The sequence below is a fragment of the Schistocerca serialis genome, chromosome 4 (assembly GCF_023864345.2).
Source record: "Schistocerca serialis cubense isolate TAMUIC-IGC-003099 chromosome 4, iqSchSeri2.2, whole genome shotgun sequence".
Taxonomy (NCBI): Eukaryota; Metazoa; Arthropoda; class Insecta; order Orthoptera; family Acrididae; genus Schistocerca; species Schistocerca serialis.
In genome coordinates this window covers 640587081-640606605 of record NC_064641.1, presented here as the reverse complement: position 1 = coordinate 640606605, position 19525 = coordinate 640587081, and the positions used below count along the sequence as shown (strand labels likewise).

At 43.2% G+C, this 19525-nt stretch overlaps 1 protein-coding gene across 1 annotated transcript in view; it reads right to left on the bottom strand.

Annotated features, from left to right (window-relative positions):
• The window catches only part of LOC126474655 (uncharacterized), a 232719-nt gene that overhangs the window by 11733 nt on the left and 201461 nt on the right, over positions 1 to 19525 (bottom strand). Inside the window, exons 3-4 of the mRNA XM_050102133.1 lie at positions 17367 to 17651; positions 6005 to 6519 (exon numbers count right to left, since the gene is read on the bottom strand). Coding sequence (XP_049958090.1) covers positions 6005 to 6519; positions 17367 to 17651 — 800 coding nt within the window. The remainder of the gene's footprint in view (positions 1 to 6004; positions 6520 to 17366; positions 17652 to 19525) is intronic.

Genomic DNA, 19525 nt, shown 5'->3' with positions numbered 1-19525 from the left:
AACTTGCCCATCTCTGAAACCACTCTGTACGTTCTGGCCTGGCGTTTATAAGGCGGACTACTTGCCTATCCCTGTCAGTTAGTAGCGTTAACTCCTGTGAATGATGGTGGTAGCCGGCCGTAGTGGCACAGCTGTTCTAGGCACTTCAATCTGGAACCGCGCGACCTCTACGGTCACAGGTTCGAATTCTGCCTCGGTCATGGATGTGTGTGATATCTTTAGGCTCGTTAGGTTTCAGTAGTTCTAGGTTCTAGGGGACTGATGACCCTCAGATGTTACGTCCCATAGAGCTCAGAGCCATTTGAACCATTTGATGGTGGTAAATGTTTTCGAACGCTCGAGAATTTTGCCTCAAGTGTCGTACTTGAAGATGGAGAACTCTTCACCAATTTATACAATCTACCGAAGTGATGCAGTGTAAGACACTGGACTCGTATTCCGGAGGACAGCTGTTCAAATCCCCGACCAACCGTCCAGATTTAGGGTTTCTGTGATTTCCTTAAGTACTTGAGGTAAAAGACAGGATGATTCTTTGAAAGAGGGCACAGATGATTTCCTTCTCTACTCAGTTTGAAGCTGGAACTTTAGCCACATTTGCTCACACTCTCACTTAGAACAACTAAGCAACTCATAGGACAGGTGACAGACTCAGAAAACAAGGACTGAAGAAAACCTACAGAACAGATAATTCAATATAGGGAAAACTAAAGACAATCAACGCCAACACGGACAAATACAACAAATCTGATATTTATCGACTTATAGAGACTGCGGCCGGCCGTTGTGGCCGAGCGGTTCTAGGCGCTACAATCTGGAACCGCGCGACCGCTACGGTCGCAGGTTCGAATCCTCCCCGGGCATGGATGTGTGTGATGTCCTTAGGTTAGTTAGGTTTAAGTAGTTCTAAGTTCTAAGGGACTGATGACCTCAGATGTTAAGTCCCATAGTTCTCAGAGCCATTTGAACCATATTGAGACTGCAGTTCAAATTACGTTGTGATGTCAAAAGGCTTGTAATACCGTAATGTCGTGTCGAAACCTCTTTTGTCCGACTTAGTGCAGCAGTCAGACGTGGCATTGACACAAGTCTTTGGAAGTCCCCCGCAGAAATTTTGAGCCAAGCTTCCTCTATAGCTGTCCATATTTACGAAAGTGTTGTGCACGAAATGGCCTCTCGATTATGTCCCATAAATCTTCGGTGGGGTTCATGTCGGACTGTATGGGTGGCTAAATCATTTGCTTGAATTGACCAGACTGTCCTTCATACCAGTCGCGAACAACTGTGGCCCAGTGGCATGACATCGTTGTTTAGAAACATCAAGGACATGAATGGCTGCAAATGGTCTCCAAGTAGCCGATACAACTATTTAAAGTCAATGATCGGTTCAGTTTTTACAGCGGACAGAGGGTCCATTCCATCTAAACACAGTCCGCACCATTGTGAAGGCACCACCAGCTTGCATGCGTTGTTGACAACCTGGGCCCACTGGAGCGGAACTGAAGAGCGATGTCGCACTGTTAGCAAAGGCACTCGCTCGGGTCGTCTGCTGCCGTAGCCCCTTAACGCAAGATTACGCCGTACTGTCCTAAAGGATACGTTCGTAGTACGGCCCACACTGATTTCTGTGGTTCACGCAGCGTTGCTTGTCTGTTAGCAATGACAACTCTACGCGAAAGGCACCGACGTCGGTTGTTAAGAGAAGGGCGTCGGTCATTGCGTTGTCCAAGGTGAGAGGTAATGCGTGATATCTAGTATTCTCGGCCCACTCTTGACACTGCGAATCTTGCAATATAAAATTCCCTAACGACTTCCATAGTGGAATGTCCCATGCGTCTAGCTACTCCGAGTTCAGAGTCTTAATTTCCGTCGTGCGGCCGTAATTACGGCGGAAACTTTTTCCCATGAATCACTTATGTACAAATGACATTCCCGCCAATGCACTGCCTTTCATACCTTGTGTGCACGACACTACCGCCATCTGTATATGTGCACATCGGTATCTCACGACTTTTGTCACCTCAGTGTATATACAAGATGAAATTTCAGTATTAGGCTCACAGAACACAGAAGAGCACTTAAAGGTGACAAGTGTCAGTTTACGTTCTCAAGACACCTTATTCATATGAACTACAGAACCCCACAAAATCTGATTACTGAGAAAAATGTCCGCCCCCGGTAGCTGAGTGGTCAGCGTAACGGAATGTCAATCCTAAGGGCCCGGGTTCGATTCCCGGCTGGGTCGGAGATTTTCTCCGCTCAGGGACTGGGTGTTGTGTTGTCCTAATCATCATCATTCATCCCCATCGACGCACAGGTCGCCGAAGTGGTGTCAAATCGAAAGACCTGCACCAGGCGAACGGTCTACCCGACGGGAGGCCCTAGCCACGCGACACTTCATTTCATTTCACTGAGAAAAATTACCAAATAAGGAAAGCCGTAGTAGAAGGAGAAGAAATAATAAATGAATACACAGCTCTCTGCTGTGCAACTCTGTTCTCGGCCCTCGAAGGACTGTCGAAGGACCAAACCCATAACCACACACGTACAGACACACAAACACACAAAATGTGTTCAAATGTGTGTGAGTTCTTAAAGTACCAAACTGTTCGCCATCATATTTTTGTATCTTCTAAACAGTGACACAGTGGAGGTTAAAAAGCACAGTTTCATAGTGAAGATAATGGTGAAACCAGAAAAAGTTGTGGAGACATATTGGATACATAGACATAAACACGCACACACACAGACACCCAGTCTTTCCCATAACGAAAAAGATGTTAATCACAATTCTAACATTGCGAGTGGTAAATTTTCGGTGTAAATAATTTTTTCAAATGAATTTCTCTATAGGTACACAAATGACAAATTGTGAATCAAAAACAGCCATATCGCAGAATTCCTCAAGCAATAAAAACGGCAGTATGTGATAAGAAGCTACGCATAACATATTCTGCATGTTTTCAAATTTGTGGAACTGAAATTCCATATGTGAGAGAGAGTGTTGTACCTTGATACACTTTCCACATTTCAGCCTCTAGCCCTATAAGAAAATTTTCGTTTACTGTATGTGTGCTGCAGTCTTTTTGTGAAATTACAAAAATTACTCCGGTAAAGGATGGACTTTACAAATGTGAAAAGTTGTTCCAAGGTAAACAACGGCCATGTATGTAGGAACAAGTATTCTGTTCAAATTTAAAAGTGTTCGAATCTAGAAAATATTGTGAAAACTGTCTTTAACTGTATATATGTTACAATATTACTTTACTATATACAGCGGTTGGACAGAAATATGGAAACACTCCGAGATATGCATGTCTGAACATAAAGGCAGCTGCCAGCCAAACCAGCAGGTTGCACTACTGTATCTGACCATAAACGGCACCTGTGCAATGTCCTCAATACGTATCAGTCTTGATCATAACAGCGTTTGTGTAGTTGTGAGCGCATTTTGTCGCAACTTGGAGTTACTTTTATGGTAGGTGCTTCCGTAAACGAGATAGTGGAAGTGTTCGATGTTTAAAAGAGGCCCCTTATCGAAGATTTATACCATAAGCAGGGAAAGTGAAAAAACACCATCCGCTAAGTGGTAACGCATAGGGATGTGCTTGTTGAGTGATCGTGACGGACGGCCATTGAAAAGGATTGTGTCGTAAATAATAGAACGACAGCTGCGAAAGTCACTGAATAACTGAATGTGAGGACCAAAACTATACGAAAACAGCTCCGTATGCAGGAAATTGGAGGGTGAGCTGGAATTTCATAATAAGTCACCAGTGACAGAAATACTCGTAACAAGATAAGGTGGTGCCGCAGCTATAAAACCTGGACTTTGGAGCAAGTGAAGAGAGTCATTTCTTTGGATGAGTCATGTTGCACTCTGTTTCCAACTTCTGGTCGAGTTTATGTCCCGATCGTGAAACATGACGGGGGTTGATTTGGGCAACCATATCGTGGTGCTCCATCGGCGCCATGGTTGTTCCGGAAGAGCGCATTACCGCCAAAAAATTTGTTATCATTTTGGTGACTGAAGAAAAGATCGCACGCCAAGATTGCTAAAAAAGTATTTCGGTCATCCAATGAAATTCTTTCTTAGCGATGTTGGCTTGTGAAGTTTTCTTAACTTGCCATTCACTACAAATCGTCACTAGGCTGAGTAGGTCAGGAGTATACAGCGATTACTTTAGCTGATCACGTTCATCACGTGGTACGATGTTTGTTCCCAAGTGATGCGCTGTGTTCGAAGACGACAGGGCCCTTGCTCACACAGCTCGTCACGTCATGGTCCGGTGTGCTGAGCACGAGGATAAGTTGTGGTGCCCCTGTCTGTGACAATCACCAGTTTGTATCAGTGAGCCATTGTGGTCACTTTGCTGAGAAGGGTGCGTGATAGCAATAACCATACATTATCAACACCTGAATTTGTAAGAGGTCCATGATTAGGGGATTTATTGCTAGCGAACTCGAGCAGATGTAATTTCGATGGATTGCTCACGCGCTGCCTGCGATATGTAAGCTATAATAGAATCACTGATCAGAGAGCAATGTCGACTGCAGTAGGAGCTGTGTCGGCAGTAGTGGTGGTAGCTCGCAGTCGGGCGGTTGGGCCGGTCGTGCCCGAGCGATGTAAGGTAAAAGCAGCCGCGGCATATCTAATTTCTTACAACTAAATTTGTACTATTGTTACATCAAGTCCGATGTAAATGTTTTTAAAAATCTTTTAATAATAATCTTTTTATTAAAATTAACTTTTTGACAATCAATCATCTGAATTAAAAAGAATTTACTAATTTCTGCAATCCATGGTCATTCCGATTATCGTAAAGAAAAATCAATTGTTTCTTTTTATACATGACAAATCTAGCGGCCAGCATAGGACTGGGCTGTGGCAGAAAAATTTACTATAGGATGAGATATATACACGTTATCCGGCGGCTTCATTGAGGTAAGAATTTTAAACTTGTTCAGAATGATTTTTCAGGGCCATGACGCAGCACTGCTGACGTCGAAAATTTACCAGTTTAAATTCACAGTCAGTTAATTATTGAAAGTTCATATGTGAGCCACAATTTTCATTGGGAGGTTAGTCACGTTATTATTGCGAGGTTACGGAATAACAAACTGTTGGAAGGTTACACTAAATGTGACTGTTATAATTTCATATATAATTTTATACATATTTTTTATGTTGGGAGGTTACACTTGTCGACAACCGGCCAGGATAGTTTTTTTTTGGGGGGGGGGGTTTCTGAGAAGTAGTCTGTTATATATCTGCTCCTACAAGAAATTTTGTCTGGCACAGCCCAGTGCAGTGCTGGTCGCTAGATTTGTCATGTGTATATATATATATATATATATATATATATATATATATATATATATATATATATATATATATATATATATATATAAAGAAACTGATGTTTCTTTACGATAATCGGGATTACAATGGATTGAAGAAATTAGTAAATTCTTTAAATTAGGATGAATGATTGTCAAAAAGTTAATTTATAAGAAAGATTATTATTAAAAGATTTTTTTGAAAACATTTACATGGGACTTGATACAACAATAGTACAAATTTAGTTGTAACAAATTAGATCTTCGCGGGGCTGTTTTTTACCTTATACTACATCGATCAGGCAGGACCGGCCTAACCGCCCGACTGCGATCTACCACCACTACTGCCAACACAGCTCCTACTGCAGCCGACATTGCTCTCTGATCAGCGATTCTATAATAGCTTACATATCGCAGGCAGCGCCTGAGCAATCCATCGAAATTACATCTGCTCGAGTGCGCTAGCTTTAAATTGCTTAGTCGTGGATCTCTTACAAACTTGTCAGTATTTTTCAGGAAGAATGGGATAAGATTTCCTCGAAAACCGTACGGGAGAGATGAGTGGAAGCTGCTATGAACGTCTGCGAGTTTTCCTACACCGTATTGTGTTATCGGTGTTTCCACACTTCTGTGCACTCTCCGTGTAACGCAGAGCGGCGGCGCGCACCTGCAGTGCCAGCGCAGGATGTGCAGGTTGCGCGCGACGCCCGGCTTGCAGGTCATGCCGGGCGGCCAGGAGCAGGCGCGGCGCGCGTCGCTCGCGTTGCCCTGCAGCGCCGCCCCCAGCGCCGCCGCCGCCGCCCCCGCCGCGCCCTCGCCGCCGGAGTCCCCGGAGTGCCGGTCCGGCGCCAGCGCGTCCTCGCCGACGGTGTCGCCGTCGTCGTCCTCGTCGACGAGCAGCCCGTCGAGGATGCGCGGCGCGCGGCTCTCGGATGAGTCGGCGCCGCCTCCTGCGCCGCCCCCGGCACCGCCCGCCTGCGAGTCGCCGCAGAGGCCGCGCCGCACCCAGCGCGGCCAGAACTCGATGCCCAGGTCGCTCCAGGCGAACGAGATGGGGCAGGAGGCGCGCGCCACCAGCCACGCGCGCAGCGCCGGACGCAGCTCCGCCGGCAGAGACTCGGGCAGCGGCAGCTGGTCGGCCAGGCGGCGCAGCTGCGACACCGACGGCCGCTCCTCCTCGCGCTGCAGTCCAACAACACACCACAAGCTGACTCACTTCACCGGATCTGGCAACCGTCACATGACAAAACTATCTGTACTAAATCACAATTTTCTTTATTATTGTTGGGTTGGTTGGGATGTTTTTGGGGAAGGAGACCAGACAGCGAGGTCATCGGTCTCATCGGTTTAGGGTAGGATGGGGAAGGAAGTCGGCCGTGCCCTTTCAAAGGAACCATCCCGGCATTTGCCTGGAGCGATTTAGGGAAATCACGGAAAACCTAAATCAGGATGGCTTGACGCGGGATTGTTTTCTAGGAAAGGTAAAGGCACCAAAGAGGCAATTTTGACGTTCCTGATGATAATGGAAGCAAGACCAACGAAAAATCAAGACGCGTTCATAGAATTTGTCAATCTGGAAAAAGAGTTCCACAGAGTAAAGTGGTACAAGATGTTCGCAATTCTGACAAATATAGAGGTAAGCTATAGGGAGAGACGAATAATATACAACATATACAAGAACCAAGAGGGAATAATAAGAGTCGAAACCACTAACCAAGTGCTCCGATTAAAAAGGATGTAAGATAGGTTCAAATGGTTCAAATGGCTCTGAGCACTATGGGACTTAACAGCTGTGGTCATCAGTCCCCTAGAACTTAGAACTACTTAAACCTAACTAACCTAAGGACATCACACACATCCATGCCCGAGGCAGGATTCGAACCTGCGACCGTAGCAGTCGCGCGGTTCCGGACTGCGCGCCTAGAACCGCGAGACCACCGCGGCCGGCTGTAAGGTAGGGACGTAGTCTTTCGCCTCTACTTTTATCAGTACATCGAAGAAGTAATGATGGAAATAAAAGGAGGTTCAGGTGAAAGAATATCAATGATACGATTCGCTGATGACATTGCTATCCTGAGTGAAAGTAAAGAAGATTTACATGACCTGAAACTTCCTGGCAGATTAGAACTGTGTGTCGGACCGAGACTCGAGATCGGGACCTTTGCCATTCACGGGCAAGTGCTCTACCAACCAATCTACCGAAGCACGACTCACGAGCCGTCCTCACAGCTTTAATTCCGCCAGTACCTCGACTACTACCTTCCAAGAAGGCCTCCTGCATACCTTGCAGAACTAGCACTCCTGGAAGAAAGGATATTGCGGAGACATGGCTTAGTTGAAGGTTGGAGACGAGGTACTGGCGGAATTAAAGGTTTGTGTACGTGTCGTGAGTCATGCTTAGGTAGCTCAGTTGGTAGAGCACTTGCCCGCGAAAGGAAAAGGCCCCGAGTTCGAGTTTCGGTCCGGGACACAGTTTTAATCTGCCAGGAAGTTTCATATCAGCGTACACTCCGCTCCAGAATGAAAATCTCATTCTGGATCTACATGATCTGCTGAATGGAATGAACAGTCTAATGAGTACAGAAAATTGATTGAGAAATAGTCGAATAAAGACGAAAATAATGAAAAGTACCAGAAATGAGAACAGCGAGAAACTTAACATCAGAATTGATAGTCACGATGGAGATCAAGTAAAGGAATTCTACTATTAGGCAGCAAAATAACCAATGACGGACGTAGCAAGGAGGACGTCAATAGCAGACCAGCAATGGCGAAAGTGCATTCCTGTGCAAGAGAAGACTAATAGTATTAAATGGTGGTTAGTGTTTAACGTCCCGTCGACAACGAGGTCATTAGAGACGGAGCGCAAGCTCGGGTTAGGGAAGGATTGGGAAGGAAATCGGCCGTGCCCTTTCAAAGGAACCATCCCGGCATTTGCCTGAAACGATTTAGGGAAATCACGGAAAACCTAAATCAGGATGGCTGGAGACGGGATTGAACCGTCGTCCTCCCGAAAATAGTATTAAACATAGGCCTTGACTTGAGGAGGAAATTTGTGAGAATATACGTCTGCAGCACAGCATTGTATAGTAGTGAAACAAGGACTGTGGGAAAACCGGAACAGACGAGTATCGAAGCATTGAGATGTGGTGCTACACACGATAGCTGCATATTAGGTGGACTGATAAAGTAAGGAGGTTATGCGCAGAATCGGAGAGGAAAGGCATATGAGGATAAACACTGACGAGGAGAAAGGACGGGATTACAGGGCATCTTTTAAGACATGAGGGAATGACTTCCATGGTACTAGAGGGAGGTGTAGAGGGTAACAACTGTAGAGGAAGACAGAGACTGGAATAAATCCAGCAAATAATTGAGGACGTAGGTTGCAAGTGCTACTGTGAGATGAAGAGGTTGGCACAGGAGAAGAATTCGCGGCGGGCTGCATCAAACCAGTCAGAAGGCTGAACACTAAAAAAATAAAAGACAAAGGTGCTTTCCATCTCACCATCCATAACCATCCCATCATCCATATTACGAAGGGGAGGCCACGATGTTCGAATCACCGATTTACTTCAAACTTTGTATCCTTTTAATAGTCCATTAGGAGAACGTAATGTGTATGCAGTAAGGCGTACTACTTAGGCGATTTCGAGACATTTGCAAGAAAAGTATTAGGCGTCACTGATGTACCGGTGAGTTGCGACCCTGAGCACGGGATGATGGCGATCGTGTGGTTAGCGTTCATGCTCCGTAATCGGTGCATCCAATGGGGGTCGTCTTCTTTTTTTATTTGATATATTTTTCAACGATAGACATATTATTTCGTGCATATTATATTTGAAGGGTAACATGGTGAAAACACATCACTGTATCTTTCATCGAGTTTCCAGAGTTATTTCACTGTTAACTAATTTTCACTATTACAACAAATATTATGCAACTTTTATTTTTTTTTAGGCGAGTCAAAAACTTTATCAAGCGCCTTCAGAATCGATCATATTTGATTGACAACGAATGAGAATTTGCCTCTCATGAAGATACTATTAAAATATATTAAATCGAAAATAGCCAAGTTTCGGCACCGATATTTACGAAGATGCTGGATTACTTGCGGTTTGCATACAAATTGTCGGAAGAAAGAGAAAAGGCTTTTTTTTTTTTCAAAATGCCAACGAGCTTTTTTTTCTGCTTTGAAACTCTGAAGATTCCTTTTGGATGCGGGAAAATTGCATTCGTTAGATGTGCTGGATAATATCTTTTCCGTGCCTGTGTGATAAATAACATCGTGCAACTTGTAAAGTCGCAAGCACAACCAACAATTATCGTATATCATGCGCGTATTCTGGCAAATTGTAACTCATTGCATTATTGAAGTTATTTGCACTTTTATTTGTAATGTTCTACTTGAGCTTTTCAAGGCTGTCTCTTGTCCTTGAAATCTATAACTACAGTTCTGAGCGTCTAGGTCCAAAACAGTTCTCGATACCCAACCCGACTGCTGGTATAAAGGATTTCAGCAATCACAACAGGCATTTATTTCAGGAAAACTTCATGCGTTTGGTCGTTCGATAGTTATAAATATAGTTGTTGCGACAGCAAAAATTAGCGAACAATCAAATAAGGATGGAAATTAGGTAAAAGTTCATGCAAATCCACTTGTCTTGCCGTCACGTTAACTTCCAAATCTAGTCTAATATGCATGAAATCTGCAAAATACTAACGCGAATTCTTTACAGACGAATGGAAAAAGTAGTAGAAGCTGACCTCGGGGAAGATTAGTTTGGATTCCGTAGAAATATTGGAACACGTGAGGCAATACTGACCCTGCGACTTATCTTAGAAAATAGATTAAGGAAAGGCAAACCTACGTTTCTAGCATTTGTAGACTTAGAGAAAGCTTTTGACAATGTTGACTGGAATACTCTCTTTCAAATTCTGAAGGTGGCAGGGGTAAAATACAGGCAGCGAAAGGCTATTTACAATTTGTACAGAAACCAGATGGCAGTTATATGAGTCGAATGACATGGGACATAAAAGGGAAGCAGTGGTCGGGAAGGGAGTGAGACAGGGTTGTAGTCTCTCCCCGATGTTATTCAATCTGTATATTGAGCAAGCAGTGAAGGAAAAAAAAAAAAGAAAAATTCGGAGTAGGTATTAAAATCCATGGAGAAGAAATAAAAACTTTGAGGTTCGCCGATGACATTGTAATTCTGTCAGAGACAGCAAAGGACTTGGAAGAGCAGTTGAACGGAATGGATAGTGTCTTGAAAGGAGGATATAAGATGAACATCAACAAAAGCAAAACGAGGATAATGGAATGTAGTCGAATTAAGTCGGGTGATGCTGAGGGAATTAGATTAGGAAATGAGACACTTAAAGTAGTAAAGGAGTTTTGCTATTTGGGGAGCAAAATAACGGATGATGGTCGAAGTAGAGAGGGTATAAAATGTAGACTGGCAATGGCAAGGAAAGCGTTTCTGAAGAAGAGAAGTTTGTTAACATCGAGTATAGATTTAAGTGTCAGGAAGTCGTTTCTGAAAGTATTTGTATGGAGTGTAGCCATGTATGGAAGTGAAACATGGACGATAAATACTGTGGACAAGAAGAGAATAGAAGCTTTTGAAATGTGGTGCTACAGAGGAATGCTGAAGATTAGATGGGTAGATCACATAACTAATGAGGAGGTATTGAATAGGATTGGGGAGAAGAGAAATTTGTGGCACAATTAGACTAGAAGAAGGGATCGGTTGGTAGGACATGTTCTGAGGCATCAAGGGATCACCAATTTAGTATTGGAGGGCAGCGTGGAGGGTAAAAATCGTAGAGGGATACCAAGAGACGAATACACTAAGCATATTCAGAAGGATGTAGGCTGCAGTAGTTACTGGGAGATGAAGAAGCTTGCACAGGATAGAGTAGCATGGAGAGCTGCAACAAACCAGTCTCAGGACTGAGGACCACAACAACATGTATGAAATAATATGACTAGCGTTGATAAAAATATATCTAAAAAAAGAGAGAGATGAGCCGGACTCGATCCTGCTGTCCATCGATTACGGAGTTTGAACCCTAACGATGTGACTGCTGCCATCTCGTGCTCAGCTTTGCAACGCACCGGTACATCGCTGGTGGCAAAGCTTCTCTTGCGATTTTCTCGAAATCGCCAAAGTAGTACGCCTTATTGCTTGCACGTTGTGTTGTCCTAATGAACTACTAAAAGTGTACAAAGCTTGAAGTAAATCCGTGACCCCCTGTAAGATACTTAAAGTATCTTTCACAAAACTTCCACTGAAAACTAACCTGTTGTCTCTATTTACTAATCATCATAATCCCCTAACAGCTTTCTACAAATCCATCTCAATAACTTCACCTCCTGATGTAATCCATCTATCATGAAGACCACAATAATGTAACAGCCGTTCTTCCAGCAGATACATTTTACTCATATAAAATGACTGTGATAAAGAAAACTGTGTCCTTACAGTATGTACGAAAGCCAAGAACGACAGCAAGACAAGGAAAGAAATGCTTGGACACAAGAAGGAGTGTGGCAGGGATGCAGTCTTAGCACTACTGTTCAACATTCACATCGAAGAAGCAGCGAAGAAAACAAAATAAATTGAAAAGCGTATTAGAAATCAAAATCAAAAGATATCAATAATAAGATTCGCTAATAACATTGCTATAATCAGTGACAATGAAGAAGAGTTGCAGAACATTTTCAATGAAATCAACAGTCTAATGATGACAGAAAATGGGTGGACCGAAGAAAGACGAATGTAAAGAGCAGTAGAACAAACGAGACTGATGATGGAACTTAATATCAAATTGTTCACATATTAGGTAAAGGACAAGGATTCGGGCCAACTTGGAAACAAATAATGCGTGATGGACGAAGCATCAGTGACATACAAAATACAAAAAGGCAAGCTAGGAACAAAGTTCAGGCTAAAAATCTATACCAACATGTCTTAATTTTAGGAAGACATTACTGGGAATATATGTCTGGAACATTGCACTGTTTTGGGATGAATTATGGACTACGGCAAAACCGGAAAAGAAGAGAATCTAAGTGTCTGTGGTGCGGTGTTACAGGGACATGCTAAAACTTAAGTGAAGTGGTAAGAAATGAGGAATGTTTCCGCAGAAACATTGAGAAAAGAAATATTTGGAAGACACTGACAAAAGAAGCTGCAGGACGACAGGACGTATGTTAAGTCTTCTGCGAATAATTTATATGGAGGAAGGTGTAGAGGGCGAAAACTGTAGGGTAAGGCAGAGATTCGAATATATCCAACAAACAATTAAGGACGTCGGGTGCACACCCTATACTGAAATGGTGTAGGGGAAGATGGGGGGGGTGGGGAGTTGTGTCGGGCTGTCGTATTTAATCCTTTTTATTTGTTATTAATTGTAAATGGCGCACTCAAATGCAATAGTTTGTGTGCTTAAAGAATGTATTGACGGTAGTTATTTTCCGAAGATGGAGTCTTAGCGAATTGCGCGCTATATAACTGGCGTCAAGTGTCTGGCTTGACGACAAATTCGTCACTACATCGTATATATGGACCTAAAAAACCTATGTCGTACAACGCACTTTACGAAGAGTTGCAGCACAGTCTTAATATACAACCGCAACACTCACTGCTATAAGGCTTGTTACCATCTAACAGTCAGTAAAACTAGCGCCATTCATGAAGGAGTTGGTTGTAACTGCAGTTAACTACACGGATAACAAGAGAAGATACTGTATTCCGTACATAAGAAACAAGCTTATGGTTCTGGTATTTGTTGTTCTATTACAGCACCAATTGCGGAACAGGTTCCTAATGTGTTGGGAAACGACTTTATTGCCGTTGATATATTATCAAGGCTGCGTGGCAGCTTTTTTTTCCATGGAATACTAGTTTTACGCTTCCAGAACTGGTTTGGCTCGAAGTGTAGCGAACAGAATTTCACTTTTTTGTGTAGGTACACGGAGTATTTCTGCGGCTGGACAAATCTTCTGTTACTTACTCGCCATTTTGTACTCTAAAAGACACGTTAAACGTCACAAAATGTCTCTACCATGGACTTCGTAGTTACGGAGTAACCTTTCGTGCCAGAACTACCATATGACAGCGAACTGATGGTCGCATTACGACACGTTACTCTGTAGCTATGACATGTGATCTGAAGATGTACGACACTGCCCAAAGCCGGTAACTTTTAAATTAAAAACTGCGATTAACAGACAAGAAAATAAGCATGTCTCGTGTAAATAAGGATCGCGAATAAATCCCTTGTGACAAATATGTCCAGTTTTGGTAAATCATCAAATACTGTTTGCAGCTGAGTAGCTTACTTGCCGCTCGCAGTGTTGTTTCCACAGTATGTAACAAACATGAGTACGAGTCCTCCGGTCAGAGAGCACAACTGGAGCGATTACTCATACGTGTGTTTGCCTATAAAACTATGACACTCTTTTGAGGAGACGCCATGTTAGCGAGAGGCATCCGCAGTTGTTAGCAGCGTCCGGGTTTGCGACTGATGTCTGATGTATCAGTGAACTACCAACCAAGCTTAGACAGCGTCATGAAGAATCATTATTAGCAGCAGCACCAGGAGCTCCACATTTATGGATTAGGATCGAAGAAGCTGTCGCGACTTCAGCTTCTTAGTTACATCCTTTCTTGGGCCGACCTACAACCCTTACTCCTCTGGGTAGATGTTAGGAAGATTTTTTCAGGATATCTGCACTGTTTGATTCTCTTTGCATGTTCTTCCTTGACTGCTTAAATGTGTTGATTTTTTATATTACTGCAAATATTTTAAGCTGATTTTTAATATATTTCTTGGTCTGCCTTGAGGCTAAAAAAAGCCTTACTTTCATTTCTGACGCCTCTACTTGTTTATTATCCAATACTCAGATCTGTAAATTAGCTACGGAACAGCTAGTGTTCTATAGAAATTTAAAAGCATTTGTGTAGTTGTCTTTTTTGATTAATATGTTTTTTAATGTTACACAATAACCCTGAAAGGTTGCTGTCTTCTTCTTTTATCTTCATCATGATCAAAAGAAGTGTCGTAGCCCTGGTAGTTAAAATAAGTTTGTTTTCTAGTACTATTTTTTATCGGACGTGTTGTTTTCCTCGGAATGCCATTTCTTTTTGTCATTTCTGTAGATATTTTGAAATCATGATTTTGTCAAATTTCGCTTAATTTAAAAATATTACTTTGTACTCCTTCTTCTGAAGAATACATTAATGTTTTTGTACATTGATTCTTATCTAGTTTTATTCCATTGTTAATATTTGTCTTCTCATTCCACTTTTAATCTTATCATTTGTAAATAATTTAATAAAATCGAGAAAGTACTTCAATCTTGCTTAACTCCTTGGTTTACTATCACGTGATTTTTACTTATTTTGCTACACGTTTTTATTGCAAATTTAGTTTCATTGTATAAGATTATTATGGACAGTATGAAGCTGAACTCGATGTTGACCAGAATTTTGTCTTGTTTACTCTGTCGAAGGGGTTGACATAGTCGATAATAGCTATCTGCGTCTCATTATTGAGTTCTCTTCTTTTGTTTATCAATATCTTCAACGATTGTGGTTTGTCGTGATCCACAGTGATCTTTAATCAAAATTTTTTAGGCCATTGGTCTTCATCTTGGAGTTAGTAAAGTGTTAGTAAACAACCACTTAATTTTCAAATAACTTAAGAGGATGCAGCGGTGTGACGTCATCGACAGCAGGCGATATTTCGACATTAGCACACCCCGCCAGTTTCATGGCAAAACTGTAGCAAGTAAGTGCTGCGCAAAGGAATTTAAGACACCGCTTTTCAGAGAAACTCCGGAAAGGTAACACATACACTGTAAACACTAGAACTGCCACTAACCAAAGATGATCAGCGTCAAAAGTATCGATAGTGAAATTAATAATCGACGGGTGACGTAGCATAAACTCTGTGCCTGTGTTTCTTGACAAGGGAGAGAGCAGGATACAAAGCAGAATTTAAACAAAAACCAACATCTCTATTTGTAAGGTTATTTGCTAATTCAATTTCAACATCTTCCTTAACAATACTATTCCAATAGCTGGAAGTGCATGCCTGAATCTCTGTGTTATTATATCCTGTTAGATGCCCGTTGCCAAGACAATGTTCTGCGGTGGCGTATTTGCTTGGCTGTTGTAAGCTTGTGTGGCGCTTATGCTCAGTACAGCGGGCCTCGACAGTCTTGTCAGGCTAGCCCATATATGTCATAACACAAATGCAAGCAATATGATTGTCACATATTATTACCGATTTGTTTATGGAAGATTTCAGACATGTCTACATATCCTAAATCTTTTGTTGTTTGGCCTCATGGCAGTGAGAACCTGAATGACTTTTTACAACACCTGTATTAGGTCCTCCTGAATATTTGTTTCACGGTGGAGGTGGGAAAGGATGGCTGTCTTCCCTTCCTTGAGGTGTTGGCGAGGAGGGAAATGGATGATACGTTGGGACACTTATAGGAAGCCTACTCACATTGACTTGTATCTGAAAGTTGACAGTTCTCACCATCCGGCTCAACGTGAATTGGTTCATCGTACATTAGTACACAGGACCCCATGTCATAACGGACTCTGAGAGTTTGTCAGCAGAGTTAGCCCATATCGAAGTCACTTTTCGTGAGAATGGTTGTAGTGAAAGGCAGATCAGCCGTGCGTTGCGCTATCGAACGTCTGAACTATGTGAGTGACAATAATACTGAGATAGCATTAAAGTCTAAGCCCTTTTTGCCTTACTTAGGGAGCATTTAGAACAGTATTGGTCATTTTTTCGAGAGTATAATATGAAGTGATTGTATGTTTACAGGTGGGGATATTCAGCCGCCAAATACTCGTAGTTTTTAAAATTTATGGTGAAACCTTCAATTGTCATATATTTTGCACAATTTGGTAATAGTTACGGTCAATGACCATTATCAAGCTTGGCTGGCATAAACAGCAGGAAAGTTATACCACAATTTGAGCAAAAGTAATTTGCTCTTTTAAGGCCACCATAGTATGTAAACAATTTCTCACTATAAGAACTGAGTACGATAATTTTCATCAAGAAGCAAGTCAACATCGACAGCTAGTAATGCGTTCTATGGTGGGCTTAAAAGAGCAAATTACTTTTATTCATATTGTGGTGTAACTTTCCTGCCGTTTACACCAGCTAAGCTTGATAATGCTCATTGATTGAAACTAATAGTGAAATGTACAAAATAAGTGACAGGTGACTGTTTCACCATGAATTTTAACAAAGATGTGAAGGGTGTCTTTCGAACATCATTTAACTTCATGGTTCTCTTAGATTCCGTAAAAGTGATCTTGGTTCAAGTAAGGCCGGTGTCCAAATGGTTCAAATCGCTCTGGGCACTATGGGACTTAATATCTGAGGTCATCAGTCCCCTAGAACTTAGAACTACTTAAACCTAACTAACCTAAGGACATCACACACATCCATGCCCGAGGCAGGATTCGGACCTACAACCGTAGCGGTCGCGCGGTTCCAGACTGTAGCGCCTAGAACCGCTCGGTCACACCGGCCGGCAACGTTGGTCATTTTTGGTTTTCAGTGACGCTAGTATTTACAGTATATGCGGTTGTTGCATTTCCGGAGTTTCCCTGAAAACCGAGGTTTTAAATTCCTTTGCTCAGCGCTTATTGCTGCAGTTTTGCCTCAAGGATGACAGGGTGTGCTTCTGTCGAAATATCAGCGGTTGTCAATGACGTCACCCCGCTGAATTACCGTAAGTTATCTGAACGTTGTATGCGCCGGGAGAAACTCAGGTATGAGTAATTTCATTTCTCCTGTTCAGCGGAACGATTTGAGGGTATGTCTCGATCTAACAAGGCGACTGTGACGCCAGTGTTACAGCTTTGGTTCACGGAGTGAACTCTCCGTATAGTATTGGGCTCATCGTTCGTGACTGTGTGACCGCAGTCGCACCGAGTGAGTGTTTCCGTAGCGGCAGTGCTCTGGTGGCGAACGCGGGTACTCACGATAGGGGGCGCGCTCTGGAAGGGGGTGTGCGCGCGCCGCATCCAGCGGGGGTCGAAGTCGCTGCCGAGTCTGCGCAGCAGCGTCTCGTCGTGCAGGTCCTTGCGGCGCGGCCGGACGGGCGGCTTGGGCGCGCCCACCCAGAAGTTGAGCGAGGGGGCGTGGTCGCGCTCCGGGGGCACGCCCACCAGGCCCGTGTTATCGGGTGGCAGCAGCGCCCCCGCCACCGCCGCCAGCATCACGCAGCTCAGCGCCGCCGACACGGACGCCGACGCCGACGTCATCTGCTGCGACATCAACATCGTACATTAGTTACTCCTCTTCGGGTAGGTGCCACAATCGTACAAACTTTGTGAAATGCCAAAATTTTTCGCCTTTGCCTGTCATTCTGTAATCTATCACGTCACGGGCATTATAAAATGGTTCAAACGGCTCTGAGCACTATGGGACTTAACATCAGAGGTCATCAGTCCCCTAGAACTTAGAACTACTTAAACCTAACTAACCTAAGGACATCACGCACAACCATACCCGACGCAGGATTCGAACCTGCGACCGCAGCGGTTGCGCGGTTCCTGACTGTAGCGCCTAGAACCGCTCGGCCACCCGGCCGCCCACAGACATTATATCTTGACGCTTTAGCTGCTGTGACATAGGCGTTTACAGAGCCTGGCGGAATTTAAATGGCTCATAGCACTATGGGACTTAAAATCTGAGGTCATCCGCCCCCTAGACTTAGAGTTACTAACTAACCTAATGATATCACACACATCCATGCCCGAGGCAGGATTCGAAACTGCGACCGTAGCAGCCGCGAGGTTCCGGACTGAAGCGCCTAGAAACGCTCGGCCACAGTGGCCGGCCAGGATTTTGAGATGAAAACATGGTCCAGATAGGCTCTATAAAAATAAACTCCGCCCGAACAGGCCATAAATGCCCAACGGTACCGGCTGGCTGCCGTGTCATCCACAGCGCACAGGTATCACTGGATATGGAGGGTCATGTGGTCAGCACACCGCTCTCCTGGCCGTATGTCAGTTCACGTGAAGGTAGGCTCTATTAGTTCTATAATCTATGCGATTGGCCTGTTTCAACCTTGGTCATTTTCAAGCATGTATCATAAACTTCCAGTCAAAGACTGAAATTGGCCAATTGCATAGATAATAAAAAGAATACAGCCTACTTGTACCATGTTTTCATTTTCAAAACTAGTTGAGGTTGTGGAGCCTGACAAAAATAAAATTTCAAATTAAGCTGGGTGATTCAGATGGTCCTGCCACTGTCGTTTAATGTCACCCGTAATGTCATTTTGGCCTTCATAATCCACCCGCGGAGTTCTGATATTCTCTTCCTCGCTGTGTGCAGACTATTAATCCTGCATTTAAAAAATGAGCGGGAAATTTAATACAGTTAAAATTTGTACTGGGATACGTTTTTGCTGGAGGCCACTGTTTTCCAGTTATTAACGAAAAAAAAACCTTCAAATGTGATCTTCAAAAGCACCTCCACCCCATACTGATCCCTCACCAGTCAGGACTTCTAATATGTTGTTTGTGATACTTCCTCCTGCCACTATACAAAAATTTCCGGCTACACAAACTATTAAAGTTATTTGGCATTTATGGTTCAATGGCTCTGAGCACTATGGGACTTAACTTCTGAGGTCATCAGTCCCCTAGAACTTAGAACTACTTAAACCTAACTAACCTAAGGACATCACACATGTCCACGCTCGAGGCAGGATTCAAACCTGCGACCGTAGCGGTCGCGACTGCAGCGCCTAGAACCGCTCGGCCAACCCGGCCGGCTGACATTTATGGATTCTGTTTATTAGGCTATTACACCACCAGCATAGTCGGCTATTTCGATAGCAGTATTGATTTAAACGTGCCCGTGAGGGTAATGAACGAACAACGACTTTTTGTAAACGTTACGCTAAAAATAATTACACAGACTATTCGATCGGAAGTTAATCCTTACAAGCACAACAGTACCGTAGTCAGAAGGCCTGAGGAATCCAACGATGTACTTGTTTATTTTACGCTTCCAAACTTTAATAAATTATTAGGTAAAATATACATAGAAGTCAGTTTTACAATTTGTAAGCGCTCGATTAAGTCAGTGCCTTAATAAGGTTACTCTATAGAGACCAAAAAAGTTC